Here is a 16,723-nt window from a genome sequence, read left to right on the forward strand (position 1 = left end):
AAAAGGCAATTGAAATTCACAAAAATAAAGCGGCTCGAAACCAACACTATATTATTATTATTATTATTATTATTATTATTATTATTATTATTATTATTTTATTTTAATGAAGCAACAAACCATTTTCGCTTGGCTGACCCACCGAAAAATTTAAATGATTAAAAGCTGCTAAACTGCCACAAGAGAGGAATGCAAATGGCCGTGATTTGATTACATTTCACGAAACCATGTGGTTTCACTGCATCCACCATGAATAGTGATTGTGGACCTCTTTGTCCAAAGGAGCCAAGGCTGCTTGAATCTCCTTTCTTGTAACTTGAATCCATATTCCATGTGACAGCCCTTAAAAATTTGAAGAGGGCTATCATATCTCCTCTCGGTTGTCTCTTCCCAATTCCCTCGACCGTTCCTCATCAGGCTTGGTTTCCAGACCCTTGATCATCTTGGTCGCCTTCTTCTGCACATGTTCCAGCTTGTCAACATCCTTCTTAAATTGTTGGGGGGGGGGTTAAATGAGAAGCAGTGTGGCATCAAGCACAGTCCCTTAAGTGCCTTGGAGACAGTAGAGGGATCTAAATGCAATGATTGTCTGACGCTTGGTACCTCCGTGTGTGTTTTATGCTTCCCAGCATTCACAGTGGCTACCTCTACATCACCATTATCTACAACTTCTCCGTCAGCCTGGCTCTCTATGCTCTCTTCCTCTTCTATTTCGCCACCATGGAGCTCCTGCGACCCTTTGAGCCGGTCCTTAAATTCCTCACCATCAAGGCAGTCATCTTTCTCTCTTTTTGGCAAGGTGGGTTTCGGTCTTTCCGTCTCCTTCAGAGGCAGCATCTCCTCTCTTCTGACTGAGCAAGATCTGGGGGGAGAGCCAGTGCTCTGTAAACATTAAGAGGGTTGGGCTGGGACCCAGCAGGTCAGGGTTCGAATCCCCACTTGGCCGTGAAGTGTCTCGAGTGAGCTCTTTGGAGGAAGGGCTGGAATAGGAACAAAGGGTTTTGAGACTTGGCAGCTAAAGCCAAGGACGTACCTGGCAAAGGTTGGCCCCCGCCATGGGCTCAGACCCAGAGGGCATGAATACCATGCTACCTCCCTGCCCCAAAATGGAGGAGGAGGAGACCTATTTGTGCCATGTAACATGGAGGTGCCTCTACCACTATTAAAGTGTGGTCAAACCTCCGTTTTCGAACATAATTCATTCCGGAAGCCTGTTCGGTTCCCGAAACATTCAACAACTGAGGCCCGACTTCTGATTGGTTGCAAGAGCTTCCTGCACTCAAGTGGAAGCCGCGTCGGATGTTCGGCTTCCGAAAAACATTCGAAAACCAGAACACTTACTTCTGGGTTTTCAGCGTTCAGGAGCCAAAACGTTCAAAACCGGAGCCATACGGGTACCAAGGTTTGACTGCAGCACTGGTGGCAGCAGGGACCAGCATTGCACCAATCTGACTCCAGGGAATTTGTCCTGCCAAAGTGAGAGGTCAATGAAGCTGTGAAGGGGAGGGGAGGGGGAAGCCAGGTTGTTCATTGTCCCTAAGGTAAAGGTAAAGGGACCCCTGACCATTAGGTCCAGTCGTGGCCGACTCTGGGGTTGTGGCGCTCATCTTGCTTTATTGGCCGAGGGAGCCGGCGTACGGCTTCCGGGTCATGTGGCCAGCAGGATTAAGCTGCTTCTGGCAAACCAGAACAGCGCACGGAAACGCTGTTTACCTTTCCGCCGGAGCGGTACCTATTTATCTACTTGCACTTTGACATGCTTTCGAACTGCTAGGTTGGCAGGAGCAGGGACTGAGCAACGGGAGCTCACCCCGTCGCAGGGATTCGAACCACCGACCTTCTGATCGGCAAGTCCTAGGCTCTGTGGTTTAACCCACAGCACCACCCACGTCCCTTTTCATTGTCCCTGGGGGAGGGGCATTATTGTTTTGATTTAATTAATTACTTGTGTTTTGTATTGTACTTTATTCTGTGAACTACCCTGGAATCTCTTGAAGAAGGGCGGTATATTGAATGAATGAATGAATGAATGAATGAATGAATGTGGGGATAGACAGGCTGAGGCTCAACTGGGCTCTCTGGCACTGCTTGCAACACCTGGAAAAATTCACCCATCACGTCTCTGTTTAAAAGTAACGTAAAAAATGATGAGAGACTAATTCATTGTTCGCCTTATCTGCAGATGCCTTCCTTAAATACTTGAAGAAATACAGTCGTACCTTGGTTCTCGAACGCCTTGGTCCTCGAACATTTCAGTTCCCAAACGCCGCAAACCCAGAAGTGTTCCAGTTTTTGAACGTTTTTCTGAAGCCGAACATCCGACGCAACTTCCGCTTGAGTGCAGGAAGCTCCTGCAGCCAATCGGAAGCCGCACCTTGGTTTTCAAACAGTTTCAGGAGTCAAACCGCCTTCCAGAATGGATTAAGTTTGAGAACCAAGGTACCACTGTATAGGGAGCTGCCTTAAAGTGAGTTAGGTCAAAAGGAAAATGAATTGCTATTGATTTATATTTATATGTAACTTTGTATTAATGTAACATTTTAATACAGTGGTGCCTCGCAAGACGAAATTAATTCGTTCCGCTAATTTTTTCGTCTAGCGAAGCACAGTGTCGGGAAAGTTTTGGAAAAGCTTCAAAAATCACCAAAGTCTTCAAAAACCTCAAAAAGGCTACCACACCGCATTCTATGAGTTGCTCCTCGAAGTCAAGTCGCAACTGTATTAACGGTGTTAAGAAAAAGGAAACAAACTTGCAAGACGTTTTCATCTTGCGAAGCAAGCCCATAGGGAAAATCGTCTTGCGAAGCAGCTCAAAAACCGCAAAACCCTTTCGTCTAGCGAGTTTTTCGTCTTGCGAGGCATTCGTCTTGCGGGGCACCACTGTATGTATATTTTTGCAATATTTTGTTTGAGTCGTCTGTCATTGATTCTGTTTTGTACACTGCTTAGAGCTATTTTCCATATATTAAGCAGTATACAAATGAAATAATAAAATCAAATCATCAAAAATCAAACCTGCACTGAGTGGCAGTCGCTCTCAAGGGGTTTAAGGCAGGTGCAAGGGATGTACCTCACGAGATCCTGGTGACATGCAGAACTGCTCCGTGGACCTGTGGGAAACCCACATGCGCCAAGAAGACCTGACAAGCCACCTAATGCTTGGGTCGGTGATAAATTGACGAATATTCCCTTTGCACAGGGATGTTGCTGGCTATCCTGGAGAAATGTGGGGTGATCCCAGAGGTTCAGATCATCGATGGGAACACGGTGGGAGCCGGGACGGTAGCAGCCGGCTACCAGAACTTCATAATCTGCATCGAAATGCTGTTTGCCGCCATCGCCCTCCGATACGCTTTCACCTGCCAGGTGTACAGGGAGAAGAAGGAAAGTGCGACATGTGAGTGTTCTCAACAAGGCTGTGTTCCTCTGAAGCTAGCCTTCTGCCACCTGGTTCCATACAGATGTTTGGGGCCTCATCTCCTAAGTTGGCTGGGGCTGATGCAGTCTTAAAACATCTGGACAGCACCAGGGTGAACGAGGTTGCTTTAAGTCAGGGCTTCCCAAACTTGGGCCTCCAGCTGTTTTGGGACTACAGTTTCCATCATCCCTGACCACTGGTCCTGATAGCTAGGGATGATGGGAGTTGTGGTCCAAAAATAGCTGGAGGGCCAAGTTTGCGAAGGCCTGCTTTAAGTGTGCAGGGAGATGGGAGGCGGAACCAGAGGAGCAGAGAGAAACCAAACCTGGAATTGTTTGTTTCTTTCCTCTTACCGTTACACTATAATTCACATGTGTGAAGGATGGATGAATGGTGGTACTCAAGTAGAGGATGCGCTTGTGTGAAATTCCCCACTAACAGGGCTCTGCGCCCTGGATTCAGCACCAGATATAAATCTTGTGTATTAACTGTATTTGCATGCTTTTGTTTCTGACGCATAAATGCTTCTTGGGACAGGCTTTTTCGGCCAAGGGGAAAGGAGAGAAAAAATACTTACGGTAACTAAATTGGTCAGGAAATGGGTCCTAGAGAAGGAATATGGACCTGTATTGGCAGGCTGGCACCCCCTTCTTTGACTGAGGTTACCTTGGCCTTGTGATTCCATCTCCTCCTTTCCCTTTATTGAGGAGGAAACCAGTGTCCGGGATGAATGATGGGGGTGGATGCTCCTTCAGGTCTACTGGGCCAAGGGCCGTTTAGGGCTTTAAAGGTCAGCACCAACACTATGAATTGTGCTCGGAAGCATCCTGGGAGCCAATGTAGGTCTTTCAGGACTGGTGTTATGTGATCTTGGCAGCCACTCCCAGTCACCAGTCTAGCTGCTGCATTCTGGATGAGTTGTAGGCATGTTTACATGTTTACGCTTCTCTCATGTCCTCCTTTTGCTCCCAGCAAACCTTGCCCCGATGCAGAGCATCTCCAGTGGTCTGAAGGAGACCATGAGCCCCCAGGATATTGTCCAGGATGCCATCCACAACTTCTCCCCAGCGTACCAGCAGTACACACAGCAGTCCATGCAAGAAGCTGGTGAGCCGGGGCAGAACGGGCACGTGGAGCCCAAAACCGATGGCCAACACATCAAGAAGAGCAAGAACATTGAGAAGAGGGTGCTGATAACCTCTGACGACGAGCTATAGGGCACGTCTCCCAGGTGGGAACCATGGTGGGTTTTGTAGGAAATACCTCCTTGCCACCTTCCAGCTCAGTTGCTGCGGCCAGAACCGGATATCAGATGGGCTGGCCGACGTGAGAGAAAATGGAGGTGTCGCCACCAATCCCGTCAATTGGCTATTGCCTCGAGAAGGCTCAAATACTTGGAAAGTTGGTTTCTCAAGCCCTCCCACTTCTTCGTGTTTCCTCGGCCTTTGCGTGAGCCTTTTCCTCCTGCTTTTGGGGATGCGCCGTGAGGGCACAAAACGGCGGCATGTTCCGGAAAGTTCCAAGAGGTTCTGGGAGATGGCTTAGAATACCTCCAGCCTCTCTCTTATTGGCTGAAGCAAAGATAGTGTAGTGGGAACGACTTCTCTCAGTTGGACTCTGAGCGACAGCTCTGGGCCCAAGATGGGAGTGGGCTGGGGACTGGCTTGGAAGAACGGGGAAAGGCCAGGATTGCGAGACCAGAAGTAATGGTTTTGAATGAAAACTGTGCCCCAACAGCAATATAGTCTGGGTTTGGTCCCATGGGAAGGAATGAAACTAACTGAAGCTGCGTTTGAAAGCAATGGATCCAGCTCAGTCACAGTAAATTAATAGGCAGAAATCTGAGGGAGGAGAAGACTTTGAGGGGGCAGCTGCAATGGCTACAGCTGAAAGCAGAGGCAAGTGGGAAGTGAGGAACTCCTTATGGAGCAAATGAAGACTTCAAGGAAGCTTAAAAATTGCTATTCCTAGTCCGTTCTTGGTGCTAAAGGAAAACCCTTTTTTTAAAAAAAATATATGGTGTGTTGGTTGAACCCAGATCTATCTTGGTTAAAGCCATTTTAGAAAGACTGATCTGTTATGGATCAGGAATTTTGGCCCTGTATCGGATTGGTGGTGGTGGAATTGAAACTGTTTCCTGGAGAGGAAAGCTGAGGACAGTTTGACCACATAGTAGAAAGAATGTAGGCAGAAATCCTTGCTGGGTTTAACACACACACACACACACACACACACACACACACACACACACGTACCCCGTGTGGACTCAGTTCTGGCACCCACCATTGTGGAAATTCCACACATATAGGGGGCAACATAAGAACTGCCTATGGCTCTCCCCTTGGAATGTAGAACGTGTAGAAAGGAAGACCAGCCTATGGCTCTCTAATCTTGTGTGACTCCCAACTCCCCATCAGCTCCAGAGAGCATGGCCGATAGCTGTAGTTTCCGAGTCACCTTCAAAGGCAGCCCCATGTAGAGAACATTGCGGTAGCCCAAGCAGGAGATAACCAGAGCATGCACCACTCTGGTGAGACAGTGCGTGGGCAGGTAGGGTCTCAGCCAGCATACCAGATGGAGCTGATAGACAGCCACATTGGATGAGGAACTGGCCATCTTCATGGACAGTTGAGTGTCCAAAATGACCCCCAGGCTGCCCACCTGGTCCTTCAGGGACACAGTTACCCCATTCAGAACCAGGGAGTCCCCCACACTTGCCTACCCCTTCCCCCAGAAACAGTTCTTCCATTTTGTTGGGATTCAACCTCAATCTGAAGACCGTCATCCATACTCTAGACACACTTGCACAGGGTGTTCACTGCCTTCAATGGTTCTGATTTAGAGAGGTAGAACTGGTTATCATCTGCATATTGGTGGGTACTCAGCCCCAGCTCCCTGGTGATCTCTCTAAGCGGCTTCATAGAGATGTTCAAAAGCATGGGAAGGGGGACAGAGCCCCGAGGCACCCCACAAGTGAGAGCCCAGGGATCCAAACACTCATCCCTCCAACATCATTTTCTGGACACAGCCCAGGAGAAAGGAGTGGAACCACTGTATAACAGTGCACCCAAAACCCAACTCCTCTAGATGGTCCAGGAGGAAACCAGGGTCAGTGGTACTAAAAGCCACTGAGAGATCCAGCAGAACCAGGAAACAGCTTTCACCTCTGTCCCTAGCCTGCAGGAGATCATTCAAGATTCTGCTTGAACAGCACAACTTCTCTATGCAGCGATAAAATGTATGTAATGCTTTCTTCTTTGGATGTTGCATCTTTTACAGAGAGGTGGCAACTGCTGGGAGTGTAAACTTGTACATTTTAAATTATTTATATAAAAAGGCTTCTAATAAAATGAAGAGGGGAAAAAACATTTCTGTGTGCATGGTCAAATCACTGTTAAGTATTCCCCTAGCAGGCAAACCCGTTCTCTGAATAGGAGTCCTCTGTAACCCAGGAAGGCACCACCTGGGACTGGGAGGGATCAGCAAGCTGTCAGGAAGCCCCAAGGTTTGCAGAAGTACAAAGAAATCTTTGCAGGGAAAAGCTCAAATTGTTCCAACAGAGTCAGAACTTCCTGAGCTCAGGCAAGCAAGACACTTTAGTACAGTCATACCTCGGCTCCTGAACGCCTTGGGAGTCAAAAGTTCCGGCTCCTTATCTAAACGCAGAAGTGAGTGTTCGTTTTTGAACATTCTTTTGTAATCTGAATATTAAAATACAGTAATTCATCAAATACAAAAATATTAATATCCCTCCTCACTCACCCTAGTCAGCAAGGAGCACAGCACAGCATACAGTGGTGCCCCGCAAGACAAATGCCTCGCAAGACGGAAAACCCGCTAGATGAAAGGGTTTTCTGTTTTGGAGGTGCTTCGCAAAACGAATTTCCTATGGGCTTGCTTCGCAAGACGAAAATGTCTTGCGAGTTCCTGCGGGGTTTTTCCCCTCCCCCCCCTTTTTCCCAAGCTGCTAAGCCGCTTATCAGCTGATCCTAAGTCGCTAAGCTGCTTAACAGCTGATCCGCTAAGCCGCTTATCAGCTGATCCGCTAAGCCGCTTATCAGATGATCCGCTAAGCCGCTTAACAGCTGATCCGCTAAGCCGCTTAGCAGCTGATCCGCTAAGCCCGCTAAGCCGCTAATAGCGCTAATCCGCTAAACCGCTAATGGGCTTGCTTCGCAAGACGAAAAAACCGCAAGACGAAGAGACTCGCGCAATGGATTCTTTTCGTCTTGCGAGGCACCACTGTATTCCCTTGCAGATCGTTGGAAGCAAGTTGATGATTCGTTAGAATCCTTTAAATTAAGCAATCCTGTCTGGCTTGTCCAGTCTAGATTGTTCCTGGTAAGTTTCCCCTTTATTTCCTAATAATAATAATAATAATAATAATAATAATAATAATAATAATAATAATAATAATTTATAATTTATACCCCGCCCATCTGGCTCGGTTCGCCCAGCCACTCTGGGCGGCTCCCAACAGAATATTAAAAACACGATAAAACATCAAACATTACAAACTTCTCTAAACAGGGCTGCCTTCAGATGTCTTCTGAAAGTCAGATAGTTATTTCTGTGACATCTGACGGGAGGACGTTCCACAGGACGCGTGCCACCACTGAGAAGGCCCTCTGCCTGGTTCCCTGTAACTTCCTGCAGCCAATGAGAAGCTGTGTTTGGGAAGTCGAACAGACTTCTGGAACGGATTCTGTTCGACTTCTGAGGTACGACTGTATATGGTTCAGGGATATTCTGGCCAGGCCAAAGAACCAAAGGGGAGTGTGGAGCAGACTCCTAAGGGGTGTTGCGTGGGCAGAGTTCTGAGGGCTGGATACAGAAGCTTGGAGGGTTGCATGTGCCCCTCAACTCCTGTTTGAGCCTGATACAAATGCTACTGCATTTCAACTTTTGCTGTCTGCCTCGAGGGCCCCTACGTCTTTCACTTAATGCTGGACACAGAGCAGAGTAACTGATGGATTTTGTGGTCAGGGATTTAAGCAAGTTGTCACTGTTGCATCTTTTCCTTGGTGCCCTTGACACAACTAGGTAAATGGACCCCTGACCATTAGGTCCAGTCGTGACCGACTCAGGTTGCAGCGCTCATCGCTTTATTGGCCGAGGGAGCTGGCGTACAGCTTCCGGGTCATGTGGCCAGCATGACTAAGCCACTTCTGGCAAACCAGAGCAGCGCACGGAAACGCCATTTACCTTCCCACCGGAGCGGTACCTATTTATCTACTTGCACTTTGATGTGCTTTCGAACTGCAGGAGCAGGGACCAAGCAACGGGAGCTCACCCCATTGCGGGGATTCGAACCACCAACCTTCTGATCGGCAAGCCCTAGGCTTAGTGGTTTAACCCACAGCGCCACCCACGTCCCGTTCCCGCCAGAGCGGTACCTATTTATCTACTTGCACTTTGACGTGCTTTCGAACTGTTAGGTTGGCAGGAGCAGGGACCGAGCAATGGGAACTTACCCCGTCACGGGGATTCGAACCGCCGACCCTCTAATCAGCAAGTCCTAGGCTCTGTTGTTTAACCCACACCGCCACCCGCGTCCCTCTTGACACAACTACTAGTCCTCTAATTAAGTGTGCATGACATCTCCTGCCCGGCAGCCTAAGGCAGCTAACAAATTAAAGCCCTTCAGGCTTTTCCCATTAGCTTTCTCCAGCCCTTCTTGTCTCCCCTAGGAAGAGCCCTGTTCGATCAGGCCACAGGCCCATCATCATCATCTCCAACAGCTTGTTTCCCAGAGTTGCCAAGAGGAAGCTCACAGGCAGGGCTGGGGTGCAATGGCAATCTCCCCGCCTGCGCTCCGCAGCAGCTGTTGCTCTGAGGCACACCATGAAGATGATTGCTGGAGAACTTGAAAGCTTGATAAGGAGGGGTAGCGTTTTAATTAGTCCTATGAAAGGCAGGATCGCTGCGGTTTTTGGAGTCCCTCAACAGACTCTGCTACCTGCCAGCTTTTGTTCATTTTGGTTAGACTACGCAAATGCAGAGCGGCGGCTGGACGCCCTCCTTCCATCAACTCCTGCTGCCAAACATTTTGCTCTGCTTTCCTTTGGGGCAACCCAAGACCTCCAGAATCACAGCCCAGGCTTGTGCCCTGGGGAGGTCACTTTGGTGCTGCTAACACAGCAGTTTGAGTTCATCCCTGGAGACACACTCCATAATCTTCCTGAGGCAGACTGATGTCAACCCTGTTAGTCATGGGTAGGCAAACTAAGGCCCGGGGGCTGGATCTGGCCCAATTGCCTTCTCAATCCAGTCCTCAGATGGTCCGGGAATCAGCGTGTTTTTACATGAGTAGAATGTGTCCTTTTATTTAAAATGCATCTCTGGGTTATTTGTGGGGCATAGGAATTTATTCCCCCCCCCTTTTCAAAATATAGTCAGGCCCCCTGCTGAAAACGTTTGCTGACCCCTGATCTAGGTCTTTCATGTAGCCTTCCTGGGCTCTGTGTAAGCTATAGGAAGGAAGGCAGCCTGAGGTCCCAAAGCTTTGAACATACTGATCACAGACCAGGTCAAATCTGAAACCAGAAAATGCTTTATTGGAAAGGTACAAAAAAACACAAAAACAAACCAAAAACCAGTCATTGCAGCTTAAAATTTACAGCAATAAATTAACATTGTGTTGTAATTTATTTATTTTTTGTCAAGAGAAAAGTAGATTGGACACGCACACACACAGTGAATATGCCTTACGAAACAGGCACCCACATTACTTGATATATCAATAATTTATTTCATAATAAAAAAGCAGCGCACAAAAAATAAATATCGAAATGAAAATAATCAAGTAAAACCACAGAAGACAGAATGAACGGGTGACAAAAAAAAAAAGAGAGATACTCTCCTACAATTTTTCAAGGATGAGTGAAAATGGGGGAAGAAAAGCATTATGGTTGGCTATCAGTGGGAAAACACTCCTGTGTTTATGGAGGTAGGGACACAAAACCTTAAACATTGAAACCAAATAGTGGTAAAGCTTAAAAAGACTTGAAAAGGGAAGGGAAGGGCTTCACTTCTTGGCTTTAGGCCACTGGAGTAACCTGAATTCCCTTCCGGTTTCTCACATTAAGAAGCCTCACTGCTGACTGCTCCAGTTACCCATTTCTCAAAAAGTTGCACATTCTTCACTGCAGAATTAAACAATCCAGCTTGTTAGCTTTCAAATACTGAAGTGTCATGTGTTATGGCAGCCTTCCCTGACCTGCTGTCCTCCAGATGTTAAGAGGACAACGCTGACCATCCCTGGCCATAAAGGGCTGGGGCTAATGGGATCTGGGAATACATGATGCAGATTGAGATGGCAGGCCTGCACCACCTGTGGGGAGGTCAATTTCTTTGATACCCCCCCCATCTGTTTGTTTTTTAAATTCCCCTGTGCATAGTAAGCCAACATGGGAGAAAGGTTTAGCATGGTTTTCTCCCTCATGCGCAAGGTTACTGCAAGTGAGGAGTGTTCAGTGCATTCAAAATCATGATCCACACCCCCTGCCATGGAACCTGGTACAGTCCAGAATGCTACCATCATGGTAGCCTACACAACAGCTCCAATACTGAGCAAGCCTTCCAAGAGAGGCAGTTGGTCTGGCCAAACAGCAGCAGGGATCGGAGCAGCGCAACTGGCTGCTAGTGGGCCGAAATTAGTCCATGGGATGTTTCATTCAGCCCAATCATCTGCCCCTCTTGGACATGCTAGCATTAAGAGAGTTCAGCCCCAGTGGAAAACAAAGCAGACCCCAGAACCCCCAATGGCAAGTCATGCCCAATGTGGACATCATGCACAGCAATGGTGTCGTGCATGTTTCCGAGGCTCCTCTAACAGGTCCTGGAGGCTGGATGGGCAAAGATGTGCCAGACCTAGCAGAAAACAGCTGGACTGTTAACCTCACATGAAGGTGAGCTGAAACCGAGGCAGGAAGAGATACCCCAGGAGTCGAATTTGGGGCACCATTAAAGGCAGAACAGACAAATTTGACCACAAACCACTGGGCAGTTCCTTTGGAGGGGACACTGAGCTGGGCATGAGTCGCACCAACACTCAGAAAAGCCAAAGCATACACTGAACATCTTTTCATGTACGGAGAAACCAAGCTCAGGATGGTGGAAGCTGATGAGCAGAAAACATGAAGGGATGTTTCGTGTTTATAAAAAGTTGGCCTGCAATACCTTGCTGCATGAATAACACACTTGAACACACACACACACACACACACACACGTGGTGGTTTGCGCACATGGGTTGCATATTAACTCCCATGTTCAAGCGCCTTCCATGTAGGAATTGTCTAAGTAAGCATATGCATGTGGGACAGGCTAAGGATACACATTCCTGCAGCGACTGATGGCACAATTTGCTTGGGTCTCGTCTCCTGAACTTCCCATCCTTTTGGTGCACAGACTTTTGAGAGGAAAGTGTTTCCAATGGATATCTCTGGCTGCAGCCACAGGTGTCAAAAAAGTAGGTGAGAAATAAAACTAAACAAAGCTTTCAGATTCCTTCTGTCATATTCCTGACTCGTCAGAGAAAACTATCGGCTCTTCTCTCCTCCCCACTTTCTCTTGTAAGCAGACTTTTTTTTTAAATAAGAAAACGACAATATACCACACTAAAAAAGACAACCCAGACAATATCTTTTACAAAAAAATCTGTACGATAAAATGTATATAATTATGCATTTATTATATATATATCTATATATATTTATATATGTTTCTATAAGTGTGTCTCTCAAATATTTCCACATGGTCCTTAAATGATATCCAATATGGATTACCTACCATGGCTATGGTAACAACAGCTTTAATAATGCCTTCGGCCTCTTGCTCCTGATCAAATTACAAAGGTACATAGTCCTGGTGTTGGTTGGGTTGTTTGCCCCACAGAAGCTGCTCTTAGTTCTCAAATTAATGGCAGAGATCAGGCTGAGGTCACTCCCTCAGAGATTCACGGCAAATTCTAGATGCTCCATGTGCCTGCACACCACCTATGGAGGAGAAGGTTTTCCAGCAACTACCCTATGGGGAGAGTAAGCAGCCACTAGCTGGTGGTAAATACACAGCTGCTAAGGGCTAAATCCTAAGGCTGAAGCCTTAATTCTGCTGGCTGCAAACACAGTTTCAGTTAGATTGTTGTTGGAGCGTCTCCTACCAGTTTCCTTTTTTAAATCAGCAATTGCTTGCCTGCACCTCTGGCCAACTTTCCTAGAACTGAGGGAGGCAGGTGATTACTCAGTTGCAAAGAAACACTACTCAAGAAAATGTCTGTGTCTCTGTTCTTAATTCTGAAAGGAAACCCCATGAAACACATTCAAGGAAACCCAAAAGCTGTACATCTATGGGACTCTAACACTGTACGGTGGTCATTAACTGGGCGCAGCCTGTACAGAACAACTTGTGGAGTCAACGTAGGAGCTCCTATTCGTGATGCCCTTCGTATGGCAGCTTTTGAGCAAGTCTAGCCTTTCGTTATCTCTATGATGAAACAGAGGTTAACACTATCCTCTCGTTTTCAGGCTCCTGGCTAGGACAGTGAGCCTGTGGCCATACATATGTGGTTGAGCACCATTTCCCATCTGCCCCAGCCAACAAGGCTATGAGTGAGGGATTGTGGGAGCTGTAGTCCTGCAACATCTGGAGGGCCACAAATTCCGCATTGCTCAGCTATGAGATGGTCCTGGGTGATGGACAGCCGTTTCTTTCTCGAGAATAAATTCTGGGGCGGGGCAGGGGAAGGTTATGAAGCATCCAGGCATCCTTAAGCCCACAATGGCCAGCCTTATTTGTTTTCCAAAGCTCCAACAGTGCAAATTATCTAAAACCTTTCTCCGCTTTAAGAACTCGAGAAGCTTGCAGAGATCCAGGGCATTTTCCAAAATAATTTTTTACAGGAAATAAGAGCAATATTGTGTTGTTTTTTTTCTTCCTCAACCTTTGCTGAGGGGGTCAATAAAGGCATGGGTTAAAACACAGGACATCAGCTTGCCTTCTAGAGGGTAATGTGAGGCCTGGAAAGAAATGAGGTAATCCTAAAAATAAGTCACATCTCGAGACTCAAAAAATAAGCCACCTGAACAGTGGGCTGGTAGGAATTTAAGTCTTGAATAGATGACTTGGTTTTTTGTTTTATTTTCCTTGCGGTTGTTGCAAGTGTGCAACCCTGCTAACTCTTATTGAGTGCAGACACAGTAGGTGTTAGCGGCAGCGTTGGTAAAGGACATGCACCCAACTGCCATGGGCGATATACCATCCGTGTTCCTAACTCCACTAAGGGGAGTGTGGTCTGTGCTTGCCACCATCAATGATAATGTCAAGCAGTGGTGTGACAGGCAGAGTATCACTCCTGCAGCAGCAAACGCACACATAGAGTAAGAGTAAAGTTGGCATTGGCTATTTGGGAACACACACAAGGTTTAAATCGCCACCAGCATCTTCACCGGCCCGCCCTGGTTCAAATCCATGTCACAGATTGCCCCACCGGCAATATGCAATGGTTCAGCTCTGTTTTGGAAGTTCTCCAGCCCTGCTATCAATATACAGAGTGGCGCATAATGTGCAAAACAGAGCTTCTTTGCTGTAAAAGGATGCCATCCTCCAAAAGGAGCAAGTCAGGGAGAAATTCCAGGGTAGCTTTTTTATTCTGGTATGCTTACTTGGGGCTTATGTGTCGAGTATCTGGTGGGGAGGCAGCATTCAAAAGGTCCTATCTTACACCAGCAGTCTAAAATGGTGCAGGCCATCTAAAGTGTTGCCACACTGGGCATTTTGGCTCCAAGCCTCAGGGTCCTCCCTCTTTTTATCTGGGAACCTTAAAGGAGTACCTTTTGCTAAGGAAGAGGAAGATTACTTGTCTTGCAGGCACAGCTTAAATCAACTTGTACGAGGTCCTTCCTTTTCATTTAATCTGAAAACCTGTTGCTTTTCCTTACTTTCTTGGATTTTACAAACTTTTAACTCCTCTCTTTTCCCACTAAATTCAAAAATCTCTGCTTTCCTCTCCCTCCACTCTTCCACCCCACCTCCCAAGTCCTCTTCTGCCCTCCCCACCACGAACCAATCAGCTCTAATCCTTCCTGTCTCAGATCCACGAAACACATTTCTCCACCCATCCCTTGTCCCAACTTACTTGAGAAAGAAACCTTCCTGCATTTTCAAACCTTCTTGCATTCCTTGGCAGCATTTCATCTATGCCCTGGTCTTGAGATTATCTCCAAGGATCTGTTCCCTTGTAGATATTTACATCTACTAGGCAGCTCGTCCAAGAACACTGCTCTTTGTTTTCATCACTCACTCATCTTTGCCATATGTTGTCTTTTGGCATTAAAGAGCACCAAAAAGAGCTCTTGTGAAGTCAGAAAGAGGATATGTTAAGGCTTTGTGTTGATGTCACACTTGTTTCTGTCTCTTACGTGAAACTTTCTTGTCTTCTCCTGCATGCTTCTGCTTTACAGGCCTTTTAGCAGATCCTGTAAGAGAACACCTTGTCAGAGCACGGGCTTCCTGCCGTTAACAGTATCTCTCTCTTTTTTACAGCCCACCCACATCCCCACACTCTTAACACTTTCCCATTTCCTTTTCTCTGCAGTGTTGTTCAGTCTAGATCTAATAGTTATTGTTATGAGAAAGAGAGAGAAAGCAAGAGAGAGAGAGAGAATATTGATTTAGAAGTAACAAGACTACATTTTTAAAAAGACATCTGACTCACAGGCACGTTGTGGGGAAGTAGCTAGAGAGACATTTTTGCATTGTAGATACTGCTCTGCTTGCTAAGCCACACGGCAAAGGGGAGGGGAGATAACCACACCAAAGGTGGAAATTCACCTGTGAAGGTGTTTCCATAACTGGAGAGATAAGACATTGTTCTATGACATTCTGATGAACTCTCAGCATAAGCTGCTCCAGAGCCAATTGCCCATTCTGTGACTGACATAAAGCTGACTACGATCGGACATATATTTTTTTTTCCTGAAAGAAGGAAGCGGCTGTTCTTCATTTATTCAACTTGCCTGTCAATTCTGCCAGGCCATCCGTTTCTGAGTGGTTCAGTTTCACTCCAAAATGTTCTGGAGAATACCCTGATGTCTTCTCTCGACTGGGGAGCTGCCTGGGACTTAAAGGGGCTGTGAGGAGGAGTTGTGCAAGACCCCTCGTGCAATACCTACTACTCGATATGGCATTCCCATTTCAGCCAGAAGCAGCTTGACAGAACCTGAAGTGCCCGGCAAGAACAGCCCATTAGTTTCCCCCTTTGCAGAGTCCACTTGCTAGCTTTGGGGGATAAAATGGATTGCTGATCTTTCAGGAAGGCAGGCTCCTAAACCCATCAACGAGATCCTACTCTCCCTTCCAAAAGGGCTGCTAGTTCTGCCACTTTGGACACTAGGAGGCCGCTGAAAATGGCACAGAAACGGACGAGATTTCTGCCGACTTCACGATGGTGATGACGCTGGTGGCGGCCACTTTGGTCGGAGTGATGGGCCCCCGGGCGACGGTGCGGGCAAAGGTCTGCAGTGCCTCGTACTTGGAGCGCAGGGCGTCCAGCTCTAGCTTCATGCTGCTGTTTTCCCGGGCAAGCTTCTCCACCTCCTGCTGCAGCTCCACCCGCTGCCTCTCCAGCTCCTCCTTCTGCGTCACACGCTTGATGCGGCAGCTGGCGGCGTAGCCCCGGTTCTTAAGCGTGCGCCGCCGCTGCTTCAGGCGGATGACCTCCTCTTTTGTGAGACCTCTCAAGTGCTGGTTCAGCTCCCGCACAGACATCGACACGAGTTCATCGTCACTGAGCACCGGGGCGTTCTCTCCCGACTCCTCCTTGACCTGCAGACACCAGTGTCACAAAGGCAACTTATGGATCATAGAATAGGAAGGGACCACAAGGGCCATCTAGCTCAACCCCCTAATGTGGAGGAATCTGTTGCCCAACATGGGGCTCGAACCCACGACCCTGAGGTTAAGAGTCTTGTGCTCTACCGACTGAGTTATCCCAGGTCTAACTATCGCTCAGCCTTGCTATCCTGTATGCCTTGGTAACTTCCTGATTATTTGCTATCATAGCTGGAACTTCCCCTGAAGGCTGTCCAATTAGTTCCAAATACTGCTGCCCCTCTTCTGACCAAGATGAGCTGACAAAACCGTATTATATTTGTTCAGCAACTGCACTGGCTTCCAGTAGGTCTCTGGGCTAAAATCAAGGTGTGGGCTTTGACTTCTATAAGTCTAAACTGCTTGGGTCCAAAGTATCTCAGGGAATGCCTTCTCCCGTGCGAAGATATACAAGAGCAGGAAGGAGGCACGTTGG

The 16,723-nt window shown here is 47.4% G+C and overlaps 2 protein-coding genes across 9 annotated transcripts in view; one reads left to right on the top strand and one right to left on the bottom strand.

The window, feature by feature from the left end:
* TMEM184A (transmembrane protein 184A) overlaps positions 1 to 6,786 on the top strand; it is a 46,832-nt gene extending 40,046 nt beyond the window's left edge. For all 3 annotated transcript variants that reach the window (XM_083474780.1, XM_083474781.1, XM_083474782.1), the window contains 3 exons: positions 630 to 799; positions 3,200 to 3,397; positions 4,391 to 6,786. In XM_083474780.1, coding sequence (XP_083330906.1) covers positions 630 to 799; positions 3,200 to 3,397; positions 4,391 to 4,635 — 613 coding nt within the window. In that variant the 3' untranslated portion in view covers positions 4,636 to 6,786. The remainder of the gene's footprint in view (positions 1 to 629; positions 800 to 3,199; positions 3,398 to 4,390) is intronic.
* A 3,167-nt stretch (positions 6,787 to 9,953) lies between these two features.
* The window catches only part of MAFK (MAF bZIP transcription factor K), a 32,551-nt gene continuing 25,781 nt past the window's right edge, over positions 9,954 to 16,723 (bottom strand). For all 6 annotated transcript variants that reach the window (XM_083474839.1, XM_083474842.1, XM_083474838.1 and 3 more), the window contains exon 3: positions 9,954 to 16,242. In XM_083474839.1, the coding sequence (XP_083330965.1) occupies positions 15,808 to 16,242 (435 nt within the window). In that variant the 3' untranslated portion in view covers positions 9,954 to 15,807. The remainder of the gene's footprint in view (positions 16,243 to 16,723) is intronic.

Source organism: Podarcis liolepis, assembly GCF_965112155.1.
Source record: "Podarcis liolepis genome assembly, chromosome: 14".
Classification (NCBI taxonomy): Eukaryota; Metazoa; Chordata; class Lepidosauria; order Squamata; family Lacertidae; genus Podarcis; species Podarcis liolepis.